The sequence below is a fragment of the Nematolebias whitei genome, chromosome 1, assembly GCF_014905685.2.
Source record: "Nematolebias whitei isolate Nwh7 chromosome 1, NemWhi1, whole genome shotgun sequence".
Taxonomy (NCBI): domain Eukaryota; kingdom Metazoa; phylum Chordata; class Actinopteri; order Cyprinodontiformes; family Rivulidae; genus Nematolebias; species Nematolebias whitei.
In genome coordinates this window covers 93,706,573-93,727,849 of record NC_056498.1, presented here as the reverse complement: position 1 = coordinate 93,727,849, position 21,277 = coordinate 93,706,573, and the positions used below count along the sequence as shown (strand labels likewise).

Here is a 21,277-nt window from a genome sequence, read left to right as displayed (position 1 = left end):
GAGCTGCCCTACAGCTTGTATGTCTATGGTGCTGGTTACGCCGACAGACGGGGTTCACGTGTACAGTACATGTTATTGAACGGCTTCAATTTACGAGCGGAAAGTTGCTCCGTGCTTTTCTGCAAGGAGAGCGAAGGATCTTCGCCTCCCCTAATCCTCCTCTCTCAGCGTTAGTCAGCCTGTGAGTATTGAAGCAATTTAATGATACCTGGGGTAGCCTGTGCATGTGCTTTGAGTTTAGTAGATGATTAGTGTGTCACACTCAGTATAAAACATTCATGTCCTGCAAATTTTGGGTTGATTTCTCTACAGAATTCTAATTTTTTTAACGTTTCAGCACGAAAAAAGAAACTGTCCAGATGACCTGACTGAAAAAATGTTGGATTGTATACCTGGATTATTGAGCATGGACTTTGTTGTTTTCAACCAGTTTGACAGGACTGTCAACAAGGAAGAGGGCCAGCAATGGAGGAGGGGGTGTACCAAAGAGACCATCTTATCACAAACAAAACTGGTTTGTTCCACTTTGGAGTAAACTGTTGGGAGAAGAATCAGTTTTGTTGTGCATTTCCTTGACTGATGAAGCCTTCCGGATAGAAGGCGAAACGTTTCAGAATGAAAAAAGAAACTGTCCAGATGACCTGACTGAAAAAATGTTGGGAAGAAGAAAGATCACTTCAATTAAGAAATCGAAGACCATCCATCTGTGCCCCGCGTGCCAGGCAGGCTACATCTTATTGACGGACATGCACGTTGTGTGTGAAAGTTGCTTGGGAGCTGACCACGCTCGACAAGCTTTGGATCCGCTCTTCTCTTGTCCAGCCTTCAAGTTTTTTCGGCTGAGGAGAAGCAGCGCCAGTGTGAGTTCTTTTCCTCTGAGGAGGAAGAGTTTCAACCGAGGGGGGACTGTTCGCTTGAGGAATTTTTGAACTCCCTGGACACAGAGTTCGCAAACACGTCCCCCTCTGAAGCTGAAACAGCTAGCATCCGCGCTCCATCCTGCCTTACGTGAGGTTTGGAGCCAGTGTTGTCCTCGATGGTCGCCTCTCCGAGTGCCCAGGGGTCGTCAACCACTCTGTTCCACGAGCTCCCAGAGATAATCGGGAGATCGACGAGAGCTTGCAACCTGGAAGAACCCAGTTTATCGGTTGTTTTCGAGTAAGAGCAGCAAAATGTCGGCCGACGTATCACCCTGCCATCCTCCGGTGACCAGCTCACTGCGAAGCTGACGGAAAAAATTCATCAGTGCTTGTCGCAGGTGGGAACAGCAACCAACAACATTGCTAGGCTAGCCCTTAGCATAGCTAAGGAGGCGAAGGAACCAAACCTGTTCTCCATAGATTTGGACCACATCGGCACAGCTGTGGACACAATCACCAACCTGTGCGTAGCGCTTGCAACATGCTCTGCCCACATCTCCTCCTGCGCAACGCTGCTGCAGAGACAGATGTGTTTGAAACTGTCCCCGTCCATCCCAGAAGACGTTAAAAAAGAACTCCTAGAAGGTCCTGTGACCCCAGATGGCCTCTTCGGACCTCAATGTCAGTTTGTCCTGAACCAGCTACAGCCTTCATCCGACGTCCTGGAATGGGTGCGTAGTCACGTGACCCTACCCCAAGCAGATTCCTGCCCTGCTCGGACACCTGGCCGCTGGCAAGAACAGAACAGGTTCCAGCGTCAGCAGCAGAGACACTCCACAGCCGCTGCAACTTTTTCTGGGGGCCCCCCACCATCCTTCCCCAGAGGACAAACGTCCCAGATGCAACAGAATGGCCCATGGCCGAATCAGATGCAGGAAATGCGGAGAAGGCAGTACAAAAAACAAGGCATTGAGGGGTGTGTGTCTGCTGAGCAGGGTTTTTAAAGTGAAAAATAAAAAACCTTTCTCAAAAAGCGGAGTTTTTCATTCAGTCAGGCTGAATTCATCTGTTATGTTTTCTGTAAGCACATCTTCCACAATTAATGAAAAGGTTAGCCTGAGGCATTCGTTCAAAGGTAAACAAAAAGGAAAACAGTTTTTGTGTATTGACGCACAAACAGGAAATGGAGAGGCTGCGCTCCAAGACTCTTCCACCCATCCAACAGCCCCGCTTCCTCGCCTGTCGGAGGAGGTGAGCGCTGAGAACAGCTGTCAGAAAGTACAGAGTGGTAAGATGTTTAACAAAAAGTTAAAGCCCAAAGAGCACAGGGACCTTTCTGTTCCCACACACTCAGGTAAAAAAAATAACCTGCAGTTAAAGAGAGAGCTTTACGCAGGGGTTATCCATCTCTCTATCCTGACCGGCCGACAGAAGTGAGTGCTGAAGGTGAACCACCACTGATGCAGCGCTTGGTTTGTTCACCTGCTAACATCAGTTCTTCTCCCCAACCGGGCACAGTCGGGGAGCATTGTAAGAACCGTTACATAGGAGCTAATAAACAGCTCTTTTCATGCCAGCCTCCCATGGGCCAGTGTGGGCGAACCCCCCCCCCCTTTTGGTAAAAATGTGCTCATCCATCAGATCAGCTGGTTAAACAGTTCACCTAATGTTCACCGTTTGTTTATGTTTTCCTCACAGGAGCCTCTGACCCAGATGTGGAGGACAGAGACTTACAAAATAAAATCGAGATGGGAGGGCCACTGCTTTTTTCTATAGTGGAGGCTGCATGGTGGGGGTAAGTAATCTGTAAAGGATATTGTTGACCACTTAAACTTTTATCTCTCAGCCTAGATAATGGTTTGAGCAATAATAACACAACCATGTTATTGTTGATGTTTTGTGTTCTCATGTCAATTAGGGAGATGATTAGAGCCCTAAACACCAGAGAACCACAGAGAAGATTCAGGAAGAGACGCAGAGGTACAGAAGTCTGCATCAACCCTAACCTCTGTGAATCCAGTGACCTGCTGGTGGAATGTGAGGGACACTATGCCAATGCTATCAAACTTGGCAACCAGGTATCTGTGTGTGCAACAGGCATCATCCACACCCTCAGAGCGAACATTTTCTACTGCTGGAGACACCATCAGCCAGGAGCAGGCTTGTTTGTGTCCAGAGAAAGCAGACATGTTGATTTTTCTGAAGAAAAACTGCTAAGTAAAAAAGTCCTTAGTGTGTAGCTCAGTGTGTAGCTCAGTGTGTAGCTCAGTGTGTAGCTCAGTGTGTAGCTCAGTGTGTAGCGGTGAGCATTAGACACGGACGTGTTACTGGTTTGCAACTGTTCTTTTGACTTGAAATTATTTGTTTATTTTTATGTAAGAAAACTGCTTGGAATGGAAAAATACCAAAGTTAAAAAATAAAACTCACAATTTGTACTGTAATGTGTAATGTAATTTTCTTCTTGTTAGAATTGATATTAATTACAAAATTGGTACAGAAAAAAGAATCGTCCAGGAACCGACACCGAAGTGAAGGTACCGACACAGGTACCGATACCGAATTTTTTAGAAAAGTACCCAGCCCTAGATGGGGAGGGACCTGCCTGTCACAAATGATAGGAGGTGCATGGCCAGCAGGCACGTCTTGTCACATAAATGTTTTAGAACTTCTCACAGTAAAAAAAAAGTACTCAGACATTTTGTTCCACTGGTTCAGGATCATTATGTGATGATCCAGACAGACAACAGAACCGCTGCGGTGTACATAAATCGCCAGGGGTTCATGCGTTCAGCTCAGCTACTGATTGCAGCTCGGGAACTGCTCTGCTGGGCGCACACACACTTACGTTCGATCAGAGCAGTTTACATCCCAGGCGTTCTAAACAGAGGAGCAGATATGTCAAGAGGAGGCCCTCTGGACAGGGATTGGTCTCTTCAACCAGATCTAAATTCGCAAATCTGGAGGAGGGTCGGGTGAGCGAAGGTGGACCTGAAGACCACCCAGGAGAACTCTCAGTGCGCCTTGTTCTTCTCCCTAAATCCACGGGATGCTCCGCCACTGGGGGGTGAACACATTTGCACACAAACCGTGGCCAAAGACGCTGATTTATGCCTTCCTTCTAGTTCCCCTGATATGAGTATTGTTGGAGAGGGTGAGAGAGGAGAATCTGAAAATGATTGTGATCACCCCACAATGCATGAACGCCTCGTGGTTCCTGGTTCTGCAACAGCTGACGGGTGAACCGTGGAAGTTGCCGTGGAGAGAGGATGCACTCCTGCAGGCGGGAGGAACAATCAGGAGCCCCCCAATAATAGGTCAGCCCCTTTGGGTCTGGCCGCTAAACGAGAACGCTTAGAAAAATTTTGGTTTACCAAAGACGTACTAATGGTACAAATATGTACCATCCAGGGGGCACACACAAAATCCACTACAGCTGTTTACGCTTCTAAATGGGTTGCTTTTCATCAATGGTGTCTAGAAAAGGAGGTGGACCCAACTTCATGTCCTCTGGGCTGCATTTTGTCCGACCTGCAGCTGCTGTTGGACAGAAATGTAGCTTTCAGCACAACTAAAACTTATGCTGCAACTATCTCTTCCTGTCATGAAGGTTTCAACAATAAAACAGTTTTCAATCACCGTTTAACAAAATGTTTTCTGAAAGGTGCACGCCGGCTCAGGCCAGTGACGTGCGCCCTGACACCACAGTGGGATTTTGTCTTCGCTCTCAGTTTACTCACTAAAATCCGTTTGAGCCCCTGGACCTACCTTTGAAGTATCTGTCGCTCAAAACAGCCATGTTATTAGCTCTGACGTCAGCTAAAAGAGTGAGCAACTTGTCAGGTCTGTCCGTCGCTCCTTCTCGTCTCAGAATTCAAGGAGACGGGAGCTCAGCAGAACTCTGACCAAATCCTGCTACTATACCCAAAAGCATAAGTTCGTTCAGGTCCAGAGTCATTACGCTGGACAGGTTCTGTCCCCCTCCCCATAAAACTACGGAGGAGGAACAATTTGACCTGCTCTGTCCAGTACGCGCACTCAGATGTTATGTGACACACACACAGCCGCGATACGTAAATCCAATCAATTGTTCGTACATTTCAGGTAACAATCACAGGGTCAGCCTTTATCTTCCCAGCGTCTTGTCACATTGGTTATGTGAAACTATATCACAAGCCTATAGTTCTTCTGGCCTTCAACTGCCTGAAGGACTCAGGGCTCATTCCACCAGAGGGATTTCTACCTCCACAGCTCTGCACATGTCTGTGCAGGACATCTGCTCTGCGGCTTCATGGTCATCACAAACCCCCTTCATCCGTTTTTATTTACGAGATGTCTCCAGCTCTTCGCTGACACATTCAGTTCTCAGAGTTATGTCAGAGTGATTTTTCACAATCACACAACAAAAAATAAAATAAGATAAAAACAAGAAACAATAAAACAACACAGCCTTGCTCTGTCATTATTAGTGGGTGTTTTCTACAATTACTCGTTCAAACAGGAAAATTCCTTCTTCCTCATTGGAAATTTTTTCCTTCTCTTATTCCTCTATTGTCTGGTATGAATAAACATTCCTTCAGCTAAGATCAGGCACAGAGGCTGCGCGCCTGTAATCCAGTACACACCAGGTACATAGATCAATGGTGCGTAATTACGCTTGAATAAAGAATGAGGTTTTAGGCAGGGTGTTTTTTATGGTTCTCAGACAGACCCCGTGAGGCATGGACCATATCCTGCTTCGCCCTTTAACCCAATAGTGACAGCTTGTAAAGGGTGTAGCTTACACTCATAGCATCTAGGGTTACAATACGTAACCAACGATTTTTGCGTTATGTCGCACCAGTAGCCGCTCAAACTGATTGACAGTGATGAGCTGTTTGGAACTGAATGGAGCTTGTTATTTATTGAGAGCTGCATGAACCATGTGACTGCGTAGTGGTTCGTTCAAAGAGTGTTGCAACTCTCTCTCTCTATGGCCCCTCATCCTGCTTGCTGTCAAGCAAGCAAAGCAAGTGAGGGGAATCAGAAGGGAAAGACTACGTATAAAGGAATATCAGGTCAGACAAGAGAAGAAGAAGCAAAAGAAGGAAGCCAAACATCGGAACACAGTGGAGAAGAAATTGAAAACAGCAGTAGAAAGTTGTGAACTTAAGGATGAGCTGGCCGAAGAACTGAGTTTGAGTGAAGAGCAGAGAAAATTTCTTGTTGATGTGAACCTATACCTTACACAGTATAGTTTGGCACAACCTAAAACTTGTAGTTTTTCTCCAATATTGACATCATTATTCAATATGGCCACCACAGATTGTGCATAATACTTGAAAATTAAGTCATAGTGAATACTTACAACCATAGTTGTACAGAATTCACCTTAGAATAGGGCTGGGTACCTTTCTAAAAAAATCTGTCGGTACCGATGTCTGTACCTTTGTAGTGAACCTGATCTGGCCTGATCTGACCCTGATGACCTCAAATCTATCAGATGGACAGAGACTGTTATTTTCATTGATCTGAAAACAGTCTGAGCCATCTGGTGACTTTCTTTCTTGAATTAATCAAGCAGAAAAGACAATTCTTTATAATCATTACTGTCTTACAAATGTTTGATAATCAAATTGTGTTAGTTTCACTCAATGCTTACAGGTTGAAAAGAACTACTCATTTTTATTTTACATAAACAGTAAGTAATGATTTTTATTCCTCATTCAAAGAAGAAATCAGGTTAATATGCATTTCTTGATTTTCTGTCTGAAATGAGCCAAGTCGTAAGTATGTGAAAGTTGAAGCTTCGGTCAACTAAATGTTTACTGAAAAAGGGATGTCATGTTTTACTATTTGGAAAGATACAACAGAGTGAGGCTCCAAAAAGTCTGGTATTCTGCAATAATCTTTTCTGTATGTTGAAAACAAATTCATTCCCTGACCTCGACTTTTGATAATACCTTACATCAAAAACCACACCTCTTTCTGGTACATCCACGAATCAGAAAGCTCTAAATTGAACCGGAAGTCGACCCATTTAAAATGTGGCAACTTCCCAGTTCAAGTTAGTTCTCAAGGAGTTCTGAGGAGAATTGGTTAGAATTCATGGGGAATTCATGAAGAATGGTGAAGTGAATGGAAGAGAATTCGAGAATTCAGGAGAGTCAGAGACGTTTGGAATTATAACTTCTGTTTGAACAACCCACGCACGACTATCTAAGGATTTCAGCAGCTCTCAACGGAGACGCTGAAAGGTCTGGAGGATTCTCTATCGAGCTGATCTATCATCACCAGGTAACGGTCTCTTCTTCGACTAAAGTGTACCGGAGGCGAGCTGAGATCTGATGAAGCGTGCACGTTCTGGTCAACAGATATTAATTCCCTCACATAGTTCTCTGTAAGAAAATCTCCATTTCATCTTAAACTCTTCTCTCTCTCACAAAACCAGTACAGATATTTTAGAAATATCTGAAGCAAAGTCCTCGTTCACCGCCGAGTGATCGATGCTCATTTTCTGTGAAACTTGTCTGTTATTATTTTCATATTTTGCCAAATTAATGTAAATGTTTGATGTTAAACTTTGATTCTGAAAATAAATGACCACATTCATTTTGATGGGTCAAAGATAATAACGTCTCTCGTTACATTTTTGTTAAAATTCAATGCACGACTTACACAGTCAGAAAGATGAGGAACTCGTGAAATTGTATGCATATATATTTCATATATTTGTCATACTACACCTTCACTTCAGTGTCAGTACCTTCACTTCGGTGTCAGTTCCTGAACGGTTCTTTTTTCGGTACCAATTTTATGATTAACATCAATTCTAACATGAATAAAATTATGTTACACATTACAGTACAAATCTTGAGTTTTATTTTTTTACTTTGGTGTTTTTCTATTTCAAGTAGTTTTCTTACATAAAAATAAACAAATAATTTCCAGGACAAAGAACAATTGCAAACCAGACATGTCAGTGTCTAATGCTCACTGCTACACACTGAGGACCTTTTCATTTAAGAGTTTTTCTTCAGAAAAATCAGCATGTCTGCTTTCTCTGGACACAAACAGGCCCGCTCCTGGCTGATGGTGTCTCCAGCAGTAGAAAATGTTCACTCTGACGGTGTGGATGATGCTTGCACAGAGATACCTGGTTGCCAAGTCTGATAACAATGGCATTTTGTCCCTCACATTCCACCACCAGGTCACTGGATTCACAGAGCTTCGGGTTGTTGGCAGATTCTGTACTGCTTTATCTCCTCCTGAATCTTCTCTGTGGTGCTAAAAGTGTTTTCTTCTCTTGTTTCAATTGCCATGTCCTCTTCAGCAAATAGCTCTTCAATGCCAGAGCGCTTTGGCTTCTTCTGGAAACAGAAGAAGGAGGAAAAATAAAGACAATCAGAGTAGATGCCAACAAGGTAATATTGTTCTGAAAATGAAATGGGGGTGAGGGAGGTTTCAGAGCAAGGTGTCTTTGTATACTTTTATTTTACCAGTGTTGCTGCTGCAGCTGTAGAGTCTTCATCAGATGAGTCATGATCGCCAGCTGTCCCTTCAAGCTCCTGCTCCATCTGCTGGGCCTGGATCATTACACCTTTATTCTATATTCAATAGATTATGGGAGTCATATAAATCGATCTACAATGGAAGAGGAATGAAATATTATCAATAACAATAAACACACACCTGCTGTGACGTCCTACTAATCAGCTCCTCTTCTAGTCTGGTCCACACTTCATCGGCCACTTTTGTCTTGAATCTTGGGTCTAAGGCTGTGCCCTCCTCCAAGAACTGCCTGATGCTCTCCTCCTGCAAGACAAAAACAATATAGTAGTCAGTATGTCTAATGAAAACAAACAGTGAACAACATTAGGTGAACTGTTAATAAAATAAAATAAAATACAACTTATAAATTTATACAACTTATAAATACAACTTAATAAAATAAAATACAGCTACACACTAATATCTTTAACATATTAGTGTGTAGCTGTATTTTAATAAAATTAAGTGAATACAGCTGTAATAAAATAAAATACAGCTACACACTAATATCTTAAAGTTAGCGTTACATGGATAGTTAATTCACCGCGCGATGCACGTATTAAACAGTCACAAAGCTGCAGTAACGTTAACAAACATAAAATTACCAGCTGAAATCCCAGAAACAGAGCTGTCCTCTGAGTTCTCGGAGGAAGAGGAGTCCAGTCGTGGTGGGCATGTTAAATCAAACTGTTCAGGCTCTCCAACACTCACAGGCTGACCTGAGGAGGATGGCTGCGGTCCACTCTTCTTACAGTCAAAAACAGAGCAACTTTCCGCTCGTAAATTGATGCCATGAACGATAAGATGCTTCATCAAATTAGTTGTGTTGCCAGCCTTAGCAACAATGTCTTTTTTGCAAATATTGCAACGCGCACTACTGCCATCAATCTTTTGAAAATGGAGCCACACTTTTGATCATAGAGGCATTTTTTTTAGCGGACACACGACTCGCGCAGTACAACAGTAGTTCACACAACACAGACACGTGAACCTAGGGCTGGGTATCTTTCTAAAAAAATCAGTATCGGTACCGGTGTCGGTACCTTCACTTCGGTGTCGGTTCCTGGGCGGTTCTTTTTTTGGTACCAATTTTGTAATTACTATTAATTTATTCTAGAATTGCGCCGCTCAAGGTGGCTGCATGTTGGAGTAGCTCTGTTACTTTCATTCTGAGATATTACTTTTGATAACGTTAATTCCTCTTTTTTCTGGATATAAATCGCTTTTTTTTTTTGGATGATTATTTCGTCTGGTGTCAGATGCTGTGCAGCTGGAAGGATTTTTACAGAAATATCTTTGCTTTTGGACATTTGTTATGATGCGTAACCATAACAACAAGGTTTTTTACAACCGGGAGCAGCTGATTAACATCTCCAAATCTCAAATAATATCTCAACTACAGCCTCAAATCCCAAATGAGTTGAAAAGGAGGCGTAGTGGATGCAGAGCAGGAGCAAAGAAGAGGGAGAAAGAGAGAAGAATGCAGTTTAAACCATCTCTTCCATCGATCATGATGGGCAATGTGAGATCGCTGGGAAACAAGTTGGATGAACTTCAAGCCCTAACAAAGACCCATCCAGAGTATCGGGAATGCAGTGTTATGCGTTTCACTGAAACATGGTTGCAGGATCATATCCCCGACTCCAGCATTTCCTTGCCAGACATTCTGACCATATGAGCAGATAGAGATTTAAAGAGGAGTGGCAAAAGGAAAGGAGGTGGGTTGGCAGTGCTTGTGAACAACAGATCCTGTAATCCTGGACATGTTACTGTGAAGTGTCATCTCTGCAGTCCAGATATTGAACTGTTAGCCCTAAGTTGTCGTCCATATTATTTGCCAAGAGAGTTCACCAGTGTTATTTTGGCAACTGTTTACATTCAACCCAATGCTGTTGCTGAGACTGCGTGTGATGTCATCAGCTCCGAGGTTGCTAAGCTACAAACACAACACCCTAGTGCGTTTGTTGCAATATCTGGGGATTTTAATCATGCCTCTCTCTCTGCTACACTTCCGACATTCGAACAGTTTGTCAGCTGCTCTACCAGAGAAAACAAAACGCTGGACTTGTTTTATGCAAATGTCAAGGATTCATACATCGCTAAAGCAAGACCCCCTCTTGACAAATCAGATCACAATCTTGTGTATCTCTGCTCAAAATATAAACCCCTTGTTCAGAGGCAACCTGCAATAAAGAGAACAGTGAGAAAATGGTTAATGGAAGCTGAAGAAGCCCTACAGGGTTGTTTTGATGCTACAGACTGGGATGCACTGTGCCAGCCACATGGAAAGGACATCAATGCCATGACTGAGTGTGTGACCGACTATATAAACTTCTGTGTAAACAACACCATCCCCACCAGAACAGTGAGATGCTTCCCCATTAACAAATCCTGGATTACCACTGACCTGAAGGAACTGCTAAACCAGAAAAAAAGAGCCTTCAGGGAGAGAGACAGGGAATTATTGAAGAGCACACAGAAGCAACTAAAAGTCAAGATAAGAAACAGCAAGGAGGTGTACAAGAAGAAGCTGGAGAGCAAGCTCCAACAGAACAATATCAGAGAGGTGTGGTCAGGGATGAAACCGATCAAAGGCTTCAAGCAGAAGGAGGATCAGAAGGATGGAAGCCTGGACAGAGCCAATGAACTGAACACATTCTTCAATAGGTTCAGTTCAGGAACAAGCTCAGCATCCTCCTCTCTTGCCCACAGCCAAACATACATACCACCCTCCATTGACCCAAGGCTGTCCTGTCACACCTCAAATATTGTATCTACCACCTCAGTCATGGACCCTTCTTCTACATATTGGTCTTCAACTAAATCAGAAGATGCTGATACCTCCTTTGCCTCCCCCCTCTGCGTCTCCAGAAGTCAGGTGAGGAAGTAGCTGGAGAGACTGAACCAGAATAAGGCTGCAGGTCCAGATGGTGTCAGTCCCAGAGTCCTGAAGGTCTGTGCAGAGCAGCTCTGTGGGGTTCTGCAGCACCTCTTCAACCTTAGCCTGACCCAGGAAAAGGTTCCAGTGTTGTGGAAAACATCCTGTCTTGTTCCAGTGCCAAAGAAAACGCACCCATCAATCCTCAATGACTATAGACCTGTTGCCCTGACATCCCAGATCATGAAGGTCCTAGAGAGACTTCTGCTGACCTACCTGACTAGACAAACAAGCACATATCAGGACCCACTGCAGTTTGCTTATCAGCGTGGACTTGGAGTTGAAGATGCCATCATACACCTGCTTCAGCAAACTCACTGTCATCTAGAAAAGGCAGACAGTGGTGTGAGTCATGTTCTTTGATTTCTCCAGTGCATTTAACACAATCCAGCCTGATTTGCTTTGTCAGAAACTTCAGAAGACTCAAGTGGAGGCCTCAACAATCGCCTGGATCAAAGACTACCCGACGGGCAGACCACAGTTTGTGAGACTGAAGGGTTGTGTGTCTAACCAGGTGGTCAGTAGCTCAGGAGCACCACAGGGGGCTGTACTCTCACCATTCCTTTTCACTCTGTACATCTCAGATTTCCAGTACAAAACAGACTCCTGTCATCTGCAGAAATATTCTGATGACTCTGCAGTAGTCAGGTGTATCAGAGATGGACAAGAAGCTGAGTACAGGGAACTGGTAGACCGCTTTGTGGCATGGTGTGGAAACAATCATCTCATCTTGAATGTGAACAAAACAAAGGAGATGATTGTAGATTTCAGGAGAATCAGGAACAGATCCAACCCTACTTTCATCATGGGAGAAGAAGTGGAGGTGGTGGAGAAGTATAAATACCTTGGAGTTCACCTGGACAATAGACTGGACTGGAAATGCAAAAGTGAAGCCGTCTACAAGAAGGGACAGAGCAGACTGTACTTCTTGAGGAAGCTGAAGTCCTTCAACGTTTGCAGCAAGATGCTGCATATCTTCTATAAGTCTGTTGTAGAGAGTGCCATCTCTTCTGCCATCATCTGCAGGGGTAGCAGCACCAGAGCAAGTGACTTAAAAAAGATCAACAAGCTCATAAAGAAGGCTGGCTCAGTTCTGGGGACTCCTCTAGAACCTTTGGAGATGATTGTTCAAAGAAGGATTCTTCATAAAATGAAGAACATTATAGACAACCCTCAGCATCCTCTTCATCAGACTGTCATACAACAAAGTGTCTTCAGTCAGAGGCTTCTTCAAATCCATTGTAGGACAGACTGCTACAAGAGATCCTTCTTGCCCACAGCCATCAGCATCTATAACAACTCTTTAATGAACCAGGATGATGAGTTACAACAACATTTAATTTCCCTCTGGGATTAATAAAGTATTTTTGAAATGAATTGAATTGAATTCTAACAAGAATAAAATTACGTTACACATTACAGTACAAATTGTGAGTTTTATTTTTTAACTTTGGTATTTTTCTATTCCAAACAATTTTCTTACATAAAAACAAACAAATAATTTCCAGGTCAAAAGACCAGTTACAAAACAGTGACACATCAGTGTCTAATGTTCATTGCTACACACTGAGGATCTTTTCACTGAACAGTTTTTCTTCAGAAACATCAACATATCTGTTTTCTGTGGACACAAACAAGCCCGCTCCTGGCTTATGGTGTCTCCAGCAGTGGAAAATGTTCACTCTGAGGCTGTAGATGACGATTGTTGCACACACAGATACCTGGTTGTCAGTTTGACATATTGTCCCTCACATTCCACCAGCAGGTCACTGGATTCAATGAGGTAGGGATGATGCAGACATCTGCACCACTGTGTCTCTGCCTGAATATTCTCTGTGGTTCTCTGGGGTTTAGGACTCTGATCATCTCCCTAATTGACATAAGAACAAAACATCAACAATAACATGGTTGTGTTATTATTGATCAAAAAACATTATCTAGGCTGAGAGATAAAGGTTTAACTGGTCAACAAAATCCTTTAAAGTTTAATTTACCGCCAACATGCAGCTCCACTGTAGAAAAAGGCAGCAAATTTTTAACAACAAAGTCTGATTGTCCTGTGGCCCCCACCTCGCTTTTCTTTTGTCCTCACATCTGGGTCAGAACCTCCTGTGAGGAGAACATGAACATAAACAGTGAACATTAGTGAACTGTTTAAGCAGCTGATCCAATGGATGAGCACATTTTTACAAGCTAAGATTTATGTTACTGTCAATCTTTAGTTAGCTTCTGAGTTTAGCTAGCTACGTAGATAAAATAAATTTACACACTAATATGTTAAAGTTAGCGTTACATGGATCATAGTTTATTTCACCGCGATGTACATGTTAAGCTGCAGTTACGCTAACAAACGTAACTCACCAGCTGAAACTCACAGAGACGTCCTCGGAGTTCTTTGATGAAGAGTCCGGTCGTGGAGATAATGAATCAGGACATTCAGGCTCTACTCACAGGCTGACTTTAATGGTGAGAGGAGGAGGGGGGAGGCTAATGAACTCTTCTCTCCTCGCAGAAAAACATGGAGCAACTTTCTGCAGCGTGTGTTGTCGAAGCCATTCGACAACACGCGCTGCGCACGTGAAACCGTCTGTGGGCGTCAACAGCACCATAGACATAATTATACATAGATTATGTACGGCAGCTCTATACAGCTCTGGGTGTAATCTGGGTGTAGTCTGTCATATGTCTGGTGTTTTACCTGCCTGCATGCTGAAACCACGTGACACGTTACAGCCAATACCGAAACTTGACACCGAAAGAAGAGTGACGTTTCAATACATACACCGACCGGTGCAGTTCGGTCGGTGCCATAAAAGAACCTGGGTTCGGTACTCAGCCCTACGTGAACCCCGTCTGTGGGCGTAACCACCTACGCCTGTGTTTTACCTGCCTGTGTGCTGAAACCACGTGACACGTTACAGCCAATACCAAAACTTGACACCGAAAGAAGAGTGACATTTCAATCCATACACCGACCGGCACAGTTCAGTAGGTGCCACAAAAGAACCTCGGTTCGGTGTACACCCCTACCTTAGAATGCATCACAAGTTGTGTATCCGTTTTCATTAAGGTAACCATTTCTGCTAGCTTCAATACTGCACTAATGTGACCTTTGACTTTGAGGTCATCAAGGTCACCTGGTGAAAGTAGGTATCTGCAGACAAATTTGGAAGGTGGATCTGGACAGCCACATCTGATTGGACGATTAAAAAAAGGCATATCTGGACGGTCACATCTGATTGGATAATAAAAAACAAGGCGTTACTGGAACAAAAACAAAAAAACATCCGTTTTGGTTGTTGAATAATGTGAAAATAGTTAGAATAATTTCATAAAGAAAGAAAAATAAAGTAACCGAAATAATAATGAAATTTAGGGTAGGGCTGGGCCATATCATATTGTTCACGATAATACCGGTAAAAAAAAAGCTTGCCCGGGCAAAAATATGATATCATATGATATGATAATTTCATGACGTAATACGTCAGGGCGCCCCGCCCCTGTAACAGAACCGAGCACGCCGAGCAACCAAACCGAATTGCGCACCCCCCCCCCCACCTGTCGTATGGCGTAACGCTAATTAGTTGTGTGCAATACTAGCTAGCTAAAAAGCTAAAAACAAACAACGCATGGCTCAGCTGTCTCTCCATCCAGCTCTAAACTGCAGGTACAAACAACTCAACTGTCTCCCTTCACCGCTCTAAGCTGCCACTCTTCTTTTTTTTTTTCTCCCCACCCCGCTCTGAGCTGCCGGTGCGGGCTGTGTCCCCCCCGCTCTAAACTGCGGGTACAAACACACAAAGCTAAACTGTCTCTTGAGATCCACAGTCCATGGAGCAAGAACAGAGTCAGGTGATGAAAGACAAACCATCAGAGAAATTAATAATTCCTGCAGGAACAGAGGAAGCTGAAATACCACAAGCTTCAGGGTCAGCTGATCACCTTGTTACAAGTTCTGGAAGTTATAGCTCATTTAAAGGCAACATATATTTTGCTGTATGCTACATTTATGCTCAACAGATCTTAAGCTTCATTTTATTTTATTTAGTTATTTTGGGAAACTTAACCTGCACTTTAGTTTTTGTGGTGGATTTATTGATATATATTTTGTACAGACTTTTTCAATCTAAATAACAGAAGGATTTTTTTTTATACTTGGAGACTGAATACTAAAGTAACTTCAGTAAAATTAACGCTTGTTTTTCTAAATTTTATATAATACTGCAAAGTAACATGGTAAGTTAATTTTATCAAATAACTATGATTTCTGTTTTGTTTTTTTGTGATATCACGAAATTTATCGTTATCGTCAGAATGCTCTGAAATATCACAATAGTACAGGTCCTTCTAAAAAAATTAGCATATTGCGATAAAGGTCATTATTTTCCATAATGTAATGATAAAAATGAAACTTTCATATATTTCAGATTCATTGCACACCAACTGAAATATTTCAGGTCTTTAATTGTTTTAATACTGATGATTATGGCATACAGCTCATGAAAACCCAAAATGCCTGTCCCAAAAAATTAGCATATCATGAAAAGGTTCTCTAAACAAGCTATTAACCTAACCATCTGAATCAACGACGTAACTCTAAACACCGTCAAAAGATTCCTGAGGCTTTTAAAAACTCCCAGCCTTGTTCATTACTCAAAACCGCAGTCATGGGTAAGACTGCCAACCTGACTGCTGTCCAGAAGGCCATCATTGACACCCTCAAGCAAGAGGGTAAGACACAGAAAGAAATTGCTGAACGAATAGGCTGTTCCCAGAGTGCTGTATCAAGGCACCTCAGTGGGAAGTCTGTGGGAAGGGAAAAGTGTGGCAGAAAACGCTGCACAACGAGAAGAGGTGACTGGACCCTGAGGAGGATTGTGGAGAAGGGCCGATTCCAGACCTTGGGGGACCTGCGGAAGCAGTGGACTGAGTCTGGAGTAGAAACATCCAGAGCCACCGTGCACAGGCGTGTGCAGGAAATGGGCTACAGGTGCCGCATTCCCCAGGTCAAGCCACTTTTGAACAAGAGATTGCGTCAGAAGCATCTCGCCTGGGACTGCTGCTGAGTGGTCCAAATTTATGTTTTCTGATTACAGTAAATTTTGCATTTCCTTTGGAAATCAAGGTCCCAGAGTCTGGAGGGAGAGAGGAGACACAGAATTCACATTGCTTGAGGTCCAGTGTCAAGTTTCCACAGTCACTGGGGTGTTATCTGTCATCTGCTGGTGTTGGTCCACTGTGTTTTATCAAGGGCAGGGTCAATGCAGCTAGCTATCAGGAGATTTTGGAGCACTTCATGCTTCCATCTGCTGAAAAGCTTTATGGAGATGAAGATTTCATTTTTCAGCATGACCTGGCACCTGCTCACAGTGCCAAAACCACTGGTAAATGGTTTACTGACCATGGTATTACTGTGCTCAATTGGCCTGCCAACTCTCCTGACCTGAACCCCATAGAGAACCTGTGGGATATTGTGAAGAGAAAGTTGAGAGACGCAAGACCCAACACTCTGGATGAGCTTAAGGCCGCTATCGAAGCATCCTGGGCCTCCATAACACCTCAGCAGTGCCACAGGCTGATTGCCTCCGTGCCACGCCGCATTGAAGCAGTCATTCATGCAAAAGGACTCCCGACCAAGTATTGAGTGCATAACTGAACATGATTATTTGAAGGTTGGCGTTTTTTGTATTAAAAACACTTGTCTTTCATTGGTGGGATGAAATATGCTAATTTTTAGGGACAGGCATTTTGGGTTTTCATGAGCTGTATGCCATAATCATCAGTATTAAAACAATTAAAGACCTGAAATATTTCAGTTGGTGTGCAATGAATCTGAAATATATGAAAGTTTCATTTTTATCAATACATTATGGAAAATAATGACCTTTATCACAATAGGCTAATTTTTTGAGAAGGACCTGTATATTCGACTTCACTTCACTTTCACTTTCACTTGGACGAAGTCGCTTCACGACTCTCCCACTAGATTAAATAAAAACTGTCCTGAAAAATCTTTCATCTTAGACCTATTTCTAACTAATATGCCTCACAAATTCCCTGGTACAGGTGTATTCGCTGATATTTTGAGTGATCATTGTGTGACAGCTGCTTTTAGAGATATTAAACTTCCACCTTCTAAGCCCAGATTAATTCAAAAAAGGGATCTGAAACGTTTTTGTGAACAGTCATTCCTCTGGGATCTGTCTCACTTTGACTGGCATCATATTCTGTTAACTGATGACGTGAACTCCGCTTGGAACTATTTTCATAATAGTTTCATTTTTTTTGTGAACAAACATGCTCCTTTTCGTCAGTTCAGAACAGTGGCGGCTCCAGAAATTTTTTTCAGCAGGTGCTAAGGGGAGGCTAAGCATTTTACTGTGGGTGCTATGAAGGTTATTTTTCTTCCCTAGAGTTATCAACACAAACACAAGCACACGTGCACGCACACACACACACACACACAGGTGCACTGAAAACTCTGACATCAGCAGTCACCAATACAGTGGATAGTGAATAATGTGGTACTCTGCAATTAATTTAAAGCATATACAAACGTGACACACTTGCCATATTTATAGATCTTAGTATGCAAACTGTTACAACAAATTCACATTGTTTCCCCAGATGTATCACATAAACAATTTCAGTCCACAATGCTGAATGCATTACAAAGTCAGAGAAGATTGAAATCATTCACTCACCATCAGAAGTCTTCATAACAGGACAATCCGCCTGTTATTGTGGTTGAGGGCAAAAGCATCAATAATCCTGTCACTGTCCAGGGTCCTGGTTCTTAAAGGATTGATAGCAAGAAGTGCCAGGTCACTTGTTCGACTGTCTCCGCTGCTGTTTCTTAGGTAGTTCTTCAAACGACGCAAACAAGAAAAACTGCGCTCACAGCTCACTGATGTTACTGGAAGAGTCAAAGATATGGATATCAGCTTATACAAGTCCAGGAATGCATCTTTGTAGGGCCGCATCACAGATAGGAAGTCTTGTGTGTTGTTGATTATAAGTCCCAGTTCTTCTTTCCTTTTCAGCAGCCGGCGAACCTGGTGGAGCTCAGCTGACAAGTTCTCCTCGTTAACTCCATGAAGACAGGCCATAGGCAGTATCCATTTTTTGTCAAGGAATGATGGGTGTTTGGGGTTTAGAGCTGGCAAACCTTTCAGTACTTCATTAGTTTCTGAAGAAAAACGCTGTTTCATTTCCATTAGCATCCTGTCTATAACAGAATAGAATGATTTTGTTTTTAGGTCATCCGTGCTGTCTGCACCTTTTCTTTCTATTGAGGCATCCACAATAAAGTGCTCTAGATGTTTAGCTGTTTGAGTCTGTCTTTTCTGCCGATGTACAGTCTCTGTTGCTATTCCTGTGTTGCTGCAAAGTTCTTCTGCTTCTTTTCTGAGTGTCTCCCATTTGTCATCTGTGCGTTTTTCTGTTAAAGCAGTTATTACAGAATGAGCCAGATCATTTGCTGCTACTAGATCTAAATTAGGAGACTGTAGCTGATCAGACATGAATTTTGTTGTTCTGAAAATATCCTCAAAAATTACAAGATGCAGAACAAACTTCTTATCTATAAGTGCACTGAGAGCTTTAGCCTCCGTCCTCCTTTTAGCATTTTTCTGGTCAACAACATCGTGCAGCGTAGCTATAACAGCTGGGAGAGTTTTTTTGACAGCACGTATGGAATCATACTGGCACGCCCAGCGGGTGTCACTGAGTCTTTTAAGTTCTAGGCGCTGTACAGCTGACACAAGTTCTTCCTGCTTCTTCAAAAAAAGATCATGAACAACAGACCCAGAAAAAAACTTGTAAAGCATTTGCAATATCTCAAAAAAATCGGCTGCAGCATCAACATTATGTACACAGTCTACTAACACAAGATTCAGCCTGTGAGCATGGCAGTGAATGTACACAGCTTGCGGCACCTCTTTTCTCAACTTTTCTTGAACTCCATTGTTGCACCCGGACATAACAGCAGCACCGTCATAGCACTGTCCGACACAGCAATTTATATCAATATTACAACGACTGAGGGTCATTTTGATACAGTCAAAAAGTGAGTCTGCATCTAATCCTTCTGCTGGGGTGAAATGCAAAAATTCTTCCACCACCTTCTCTGAATCTGGCTGCAAATAACGAACAATAACAGATATTTGTTCTTTTTTGCTGATATCTTTACTTTCATCCACCAAAATAGCAAAGTGTTGAGCTTCTTTCACTTCATTGCTGATTTGTTTTCTTATCATTTCAGCCATAACATTAAATATTTCGTTCTGTATGTCATGATGAACATACTTAGCATTAGATGGATTAATTGTCAGTTTTTTTTGGACATTGGGATCAAATTTTCCAATCACATCAAGCATCTCACGAAAATTACCTTTGTTAGCTGAATCCTGTTTCTCACTGTGACTGCGCTGTGCGATTCCCTGACAAGCTGTGTAGCGCAAACTTTCTACAACACCCATCATGTACCTCCGGTTCTCCTGAACCAATGCAGAATGTCCTTTGTCGAGCATGTTGGGGAGTTTTGATCCACTCGTTTGTTTAAACTTGAATTCACTCCACGCTTCCATTGCAAATTTGTGTCCGGCGCTTTCATGATGGCTCTTCAATGACGCTGCTGCTTTCCGCCAGTTGTTAAAGCCGAGCGCGGTAAATGCTGGCTCAAGATGGAACCTGTGTCCTCCTTTTAGAAAATGCCGACAAGCAAAACAAAACACGGCATCTTTACTCACGCTGTATTCTAACCACAAATATTGATCGAGCCAGCCTTTACTAAAACTTCTCTGTTGCACTCCAAACAAGCGTGATGGGTATTTTTGCAGAAGTGGTCGTCTTGGTCCATCTTGAGGACTTCTGCTTAGATCTTCTAGCTGTCCAGTGCTAACACTGTTAGCATTCTCAGCAGCAGTGGAAGGATAACTGCACAGTTTATCTTCTTCATCCAGATTAATATTTCTTTGTTGGTCGGACTCTGCTTCCAAAAATGCATCCTTCTCAAATTCCATCCGTGGAACTTTTGGTTGCAAAAAACGATCCATATTTGCGCAGCGTGTTCCTCTCAATTGCTTCCCGGAAGTAATAATACGCAAAGTTCAAATCAGGTTGAATTATTTTTTTTATTTTTATTTTTTACTGAAATTAGAATGGTTGATTCTTTTTATATATATTTGTCTTTAGAAGAAAATGCCACAACTACATATTTAAAATATTAAATTAGATGAAGAAAAAAATCTAAATATTTCCTGGGGGTGCTATGGAGGTGCTATAACTTTTCTAGGGGTAGCTATAGCGCCCCCTAGCGTCCCCCTGGCGCCGCCACTGGTTCAGAATAAAGGGACGAGACAGCCCCTGGTTTACTCCAGAGCTAGCTGACCTCCTGCACAGGAGAGATCATCTTTGGGCTGCAGCGAGAAAATCTGACTCAGACACTGATTGGTTGAGTTTTCGACAGATGAGGAATAAATGTACAACTGCTGTCAAAGCAGCAAAACGCAACTATTTCTTATCTCAGACTTCCAAAAATCTAAATGACCCTAACAGATTCTGAAAAACCATCAAATCTCTCTCAGGCACCCCCCAATCATCTGACCTCCCATCACAACTTCTCATTAACTCTGTTCCTGTGTCAAATAAGCACGAGATCCTGAACTGTTTCAACAAACACTTTGTTGCTTCTAGTTCTTTATTTGACACAGTTACTAACAGAAAATCAGCCATTTCCCCTAATAACCAAACTTCAACAAATCAAATCCCTACTACAAGTCAATCCTCAGTTAATCACAGCTTCTCTTTTTCTCCATTCTCAGTCAGTGAGGTTAATAAACTGTTAAAAGATCTTGACCCTAAAAAATCTGCAGGTCCAGATGAACTTCCACCTTATTTTTTAAGGCTGGCTGCTCATATCATCACAGTCCCTGTGACCCATATCTTCAA

The 21,277-nt window shown here is 42.6% G+C and overlaps 2 protein-coding genes across 2 annotated transcripts in view; both read right to left on the bottom strand.

The window, feature by feature from the left end:
* The window catches only part of mtm1 (myotubularin 1), a gene marked incomplete in the record, with an annotated part of 286,925 nt that overhangs the window by 249,387 nt on the left and 16,261 nt on the right, over positions 1-21,277 (bottom strand).
* Positions 8,058-20,510, bottom strand: LOC119407844 (zinc finger MYM-type protein 1-like). Its single transcript, XM_037674672.1, has 4 exons — positions 20,170-20,510; positions 18,787-19,884; positions 8,530-8,652; positions 8,058-8,207 (listed from the first exon to the last, which is right to left on the bottom strand). The coding sequence occupies exons 1-4, from the start codon at positions 20,380-20,382 to the stop codon at positions 8,058-8,060; spliced, it is 1,584 nt and encodes a 527-aa protein (XP_037530600.1). The 5' UTR covers positions 20,383-20,510.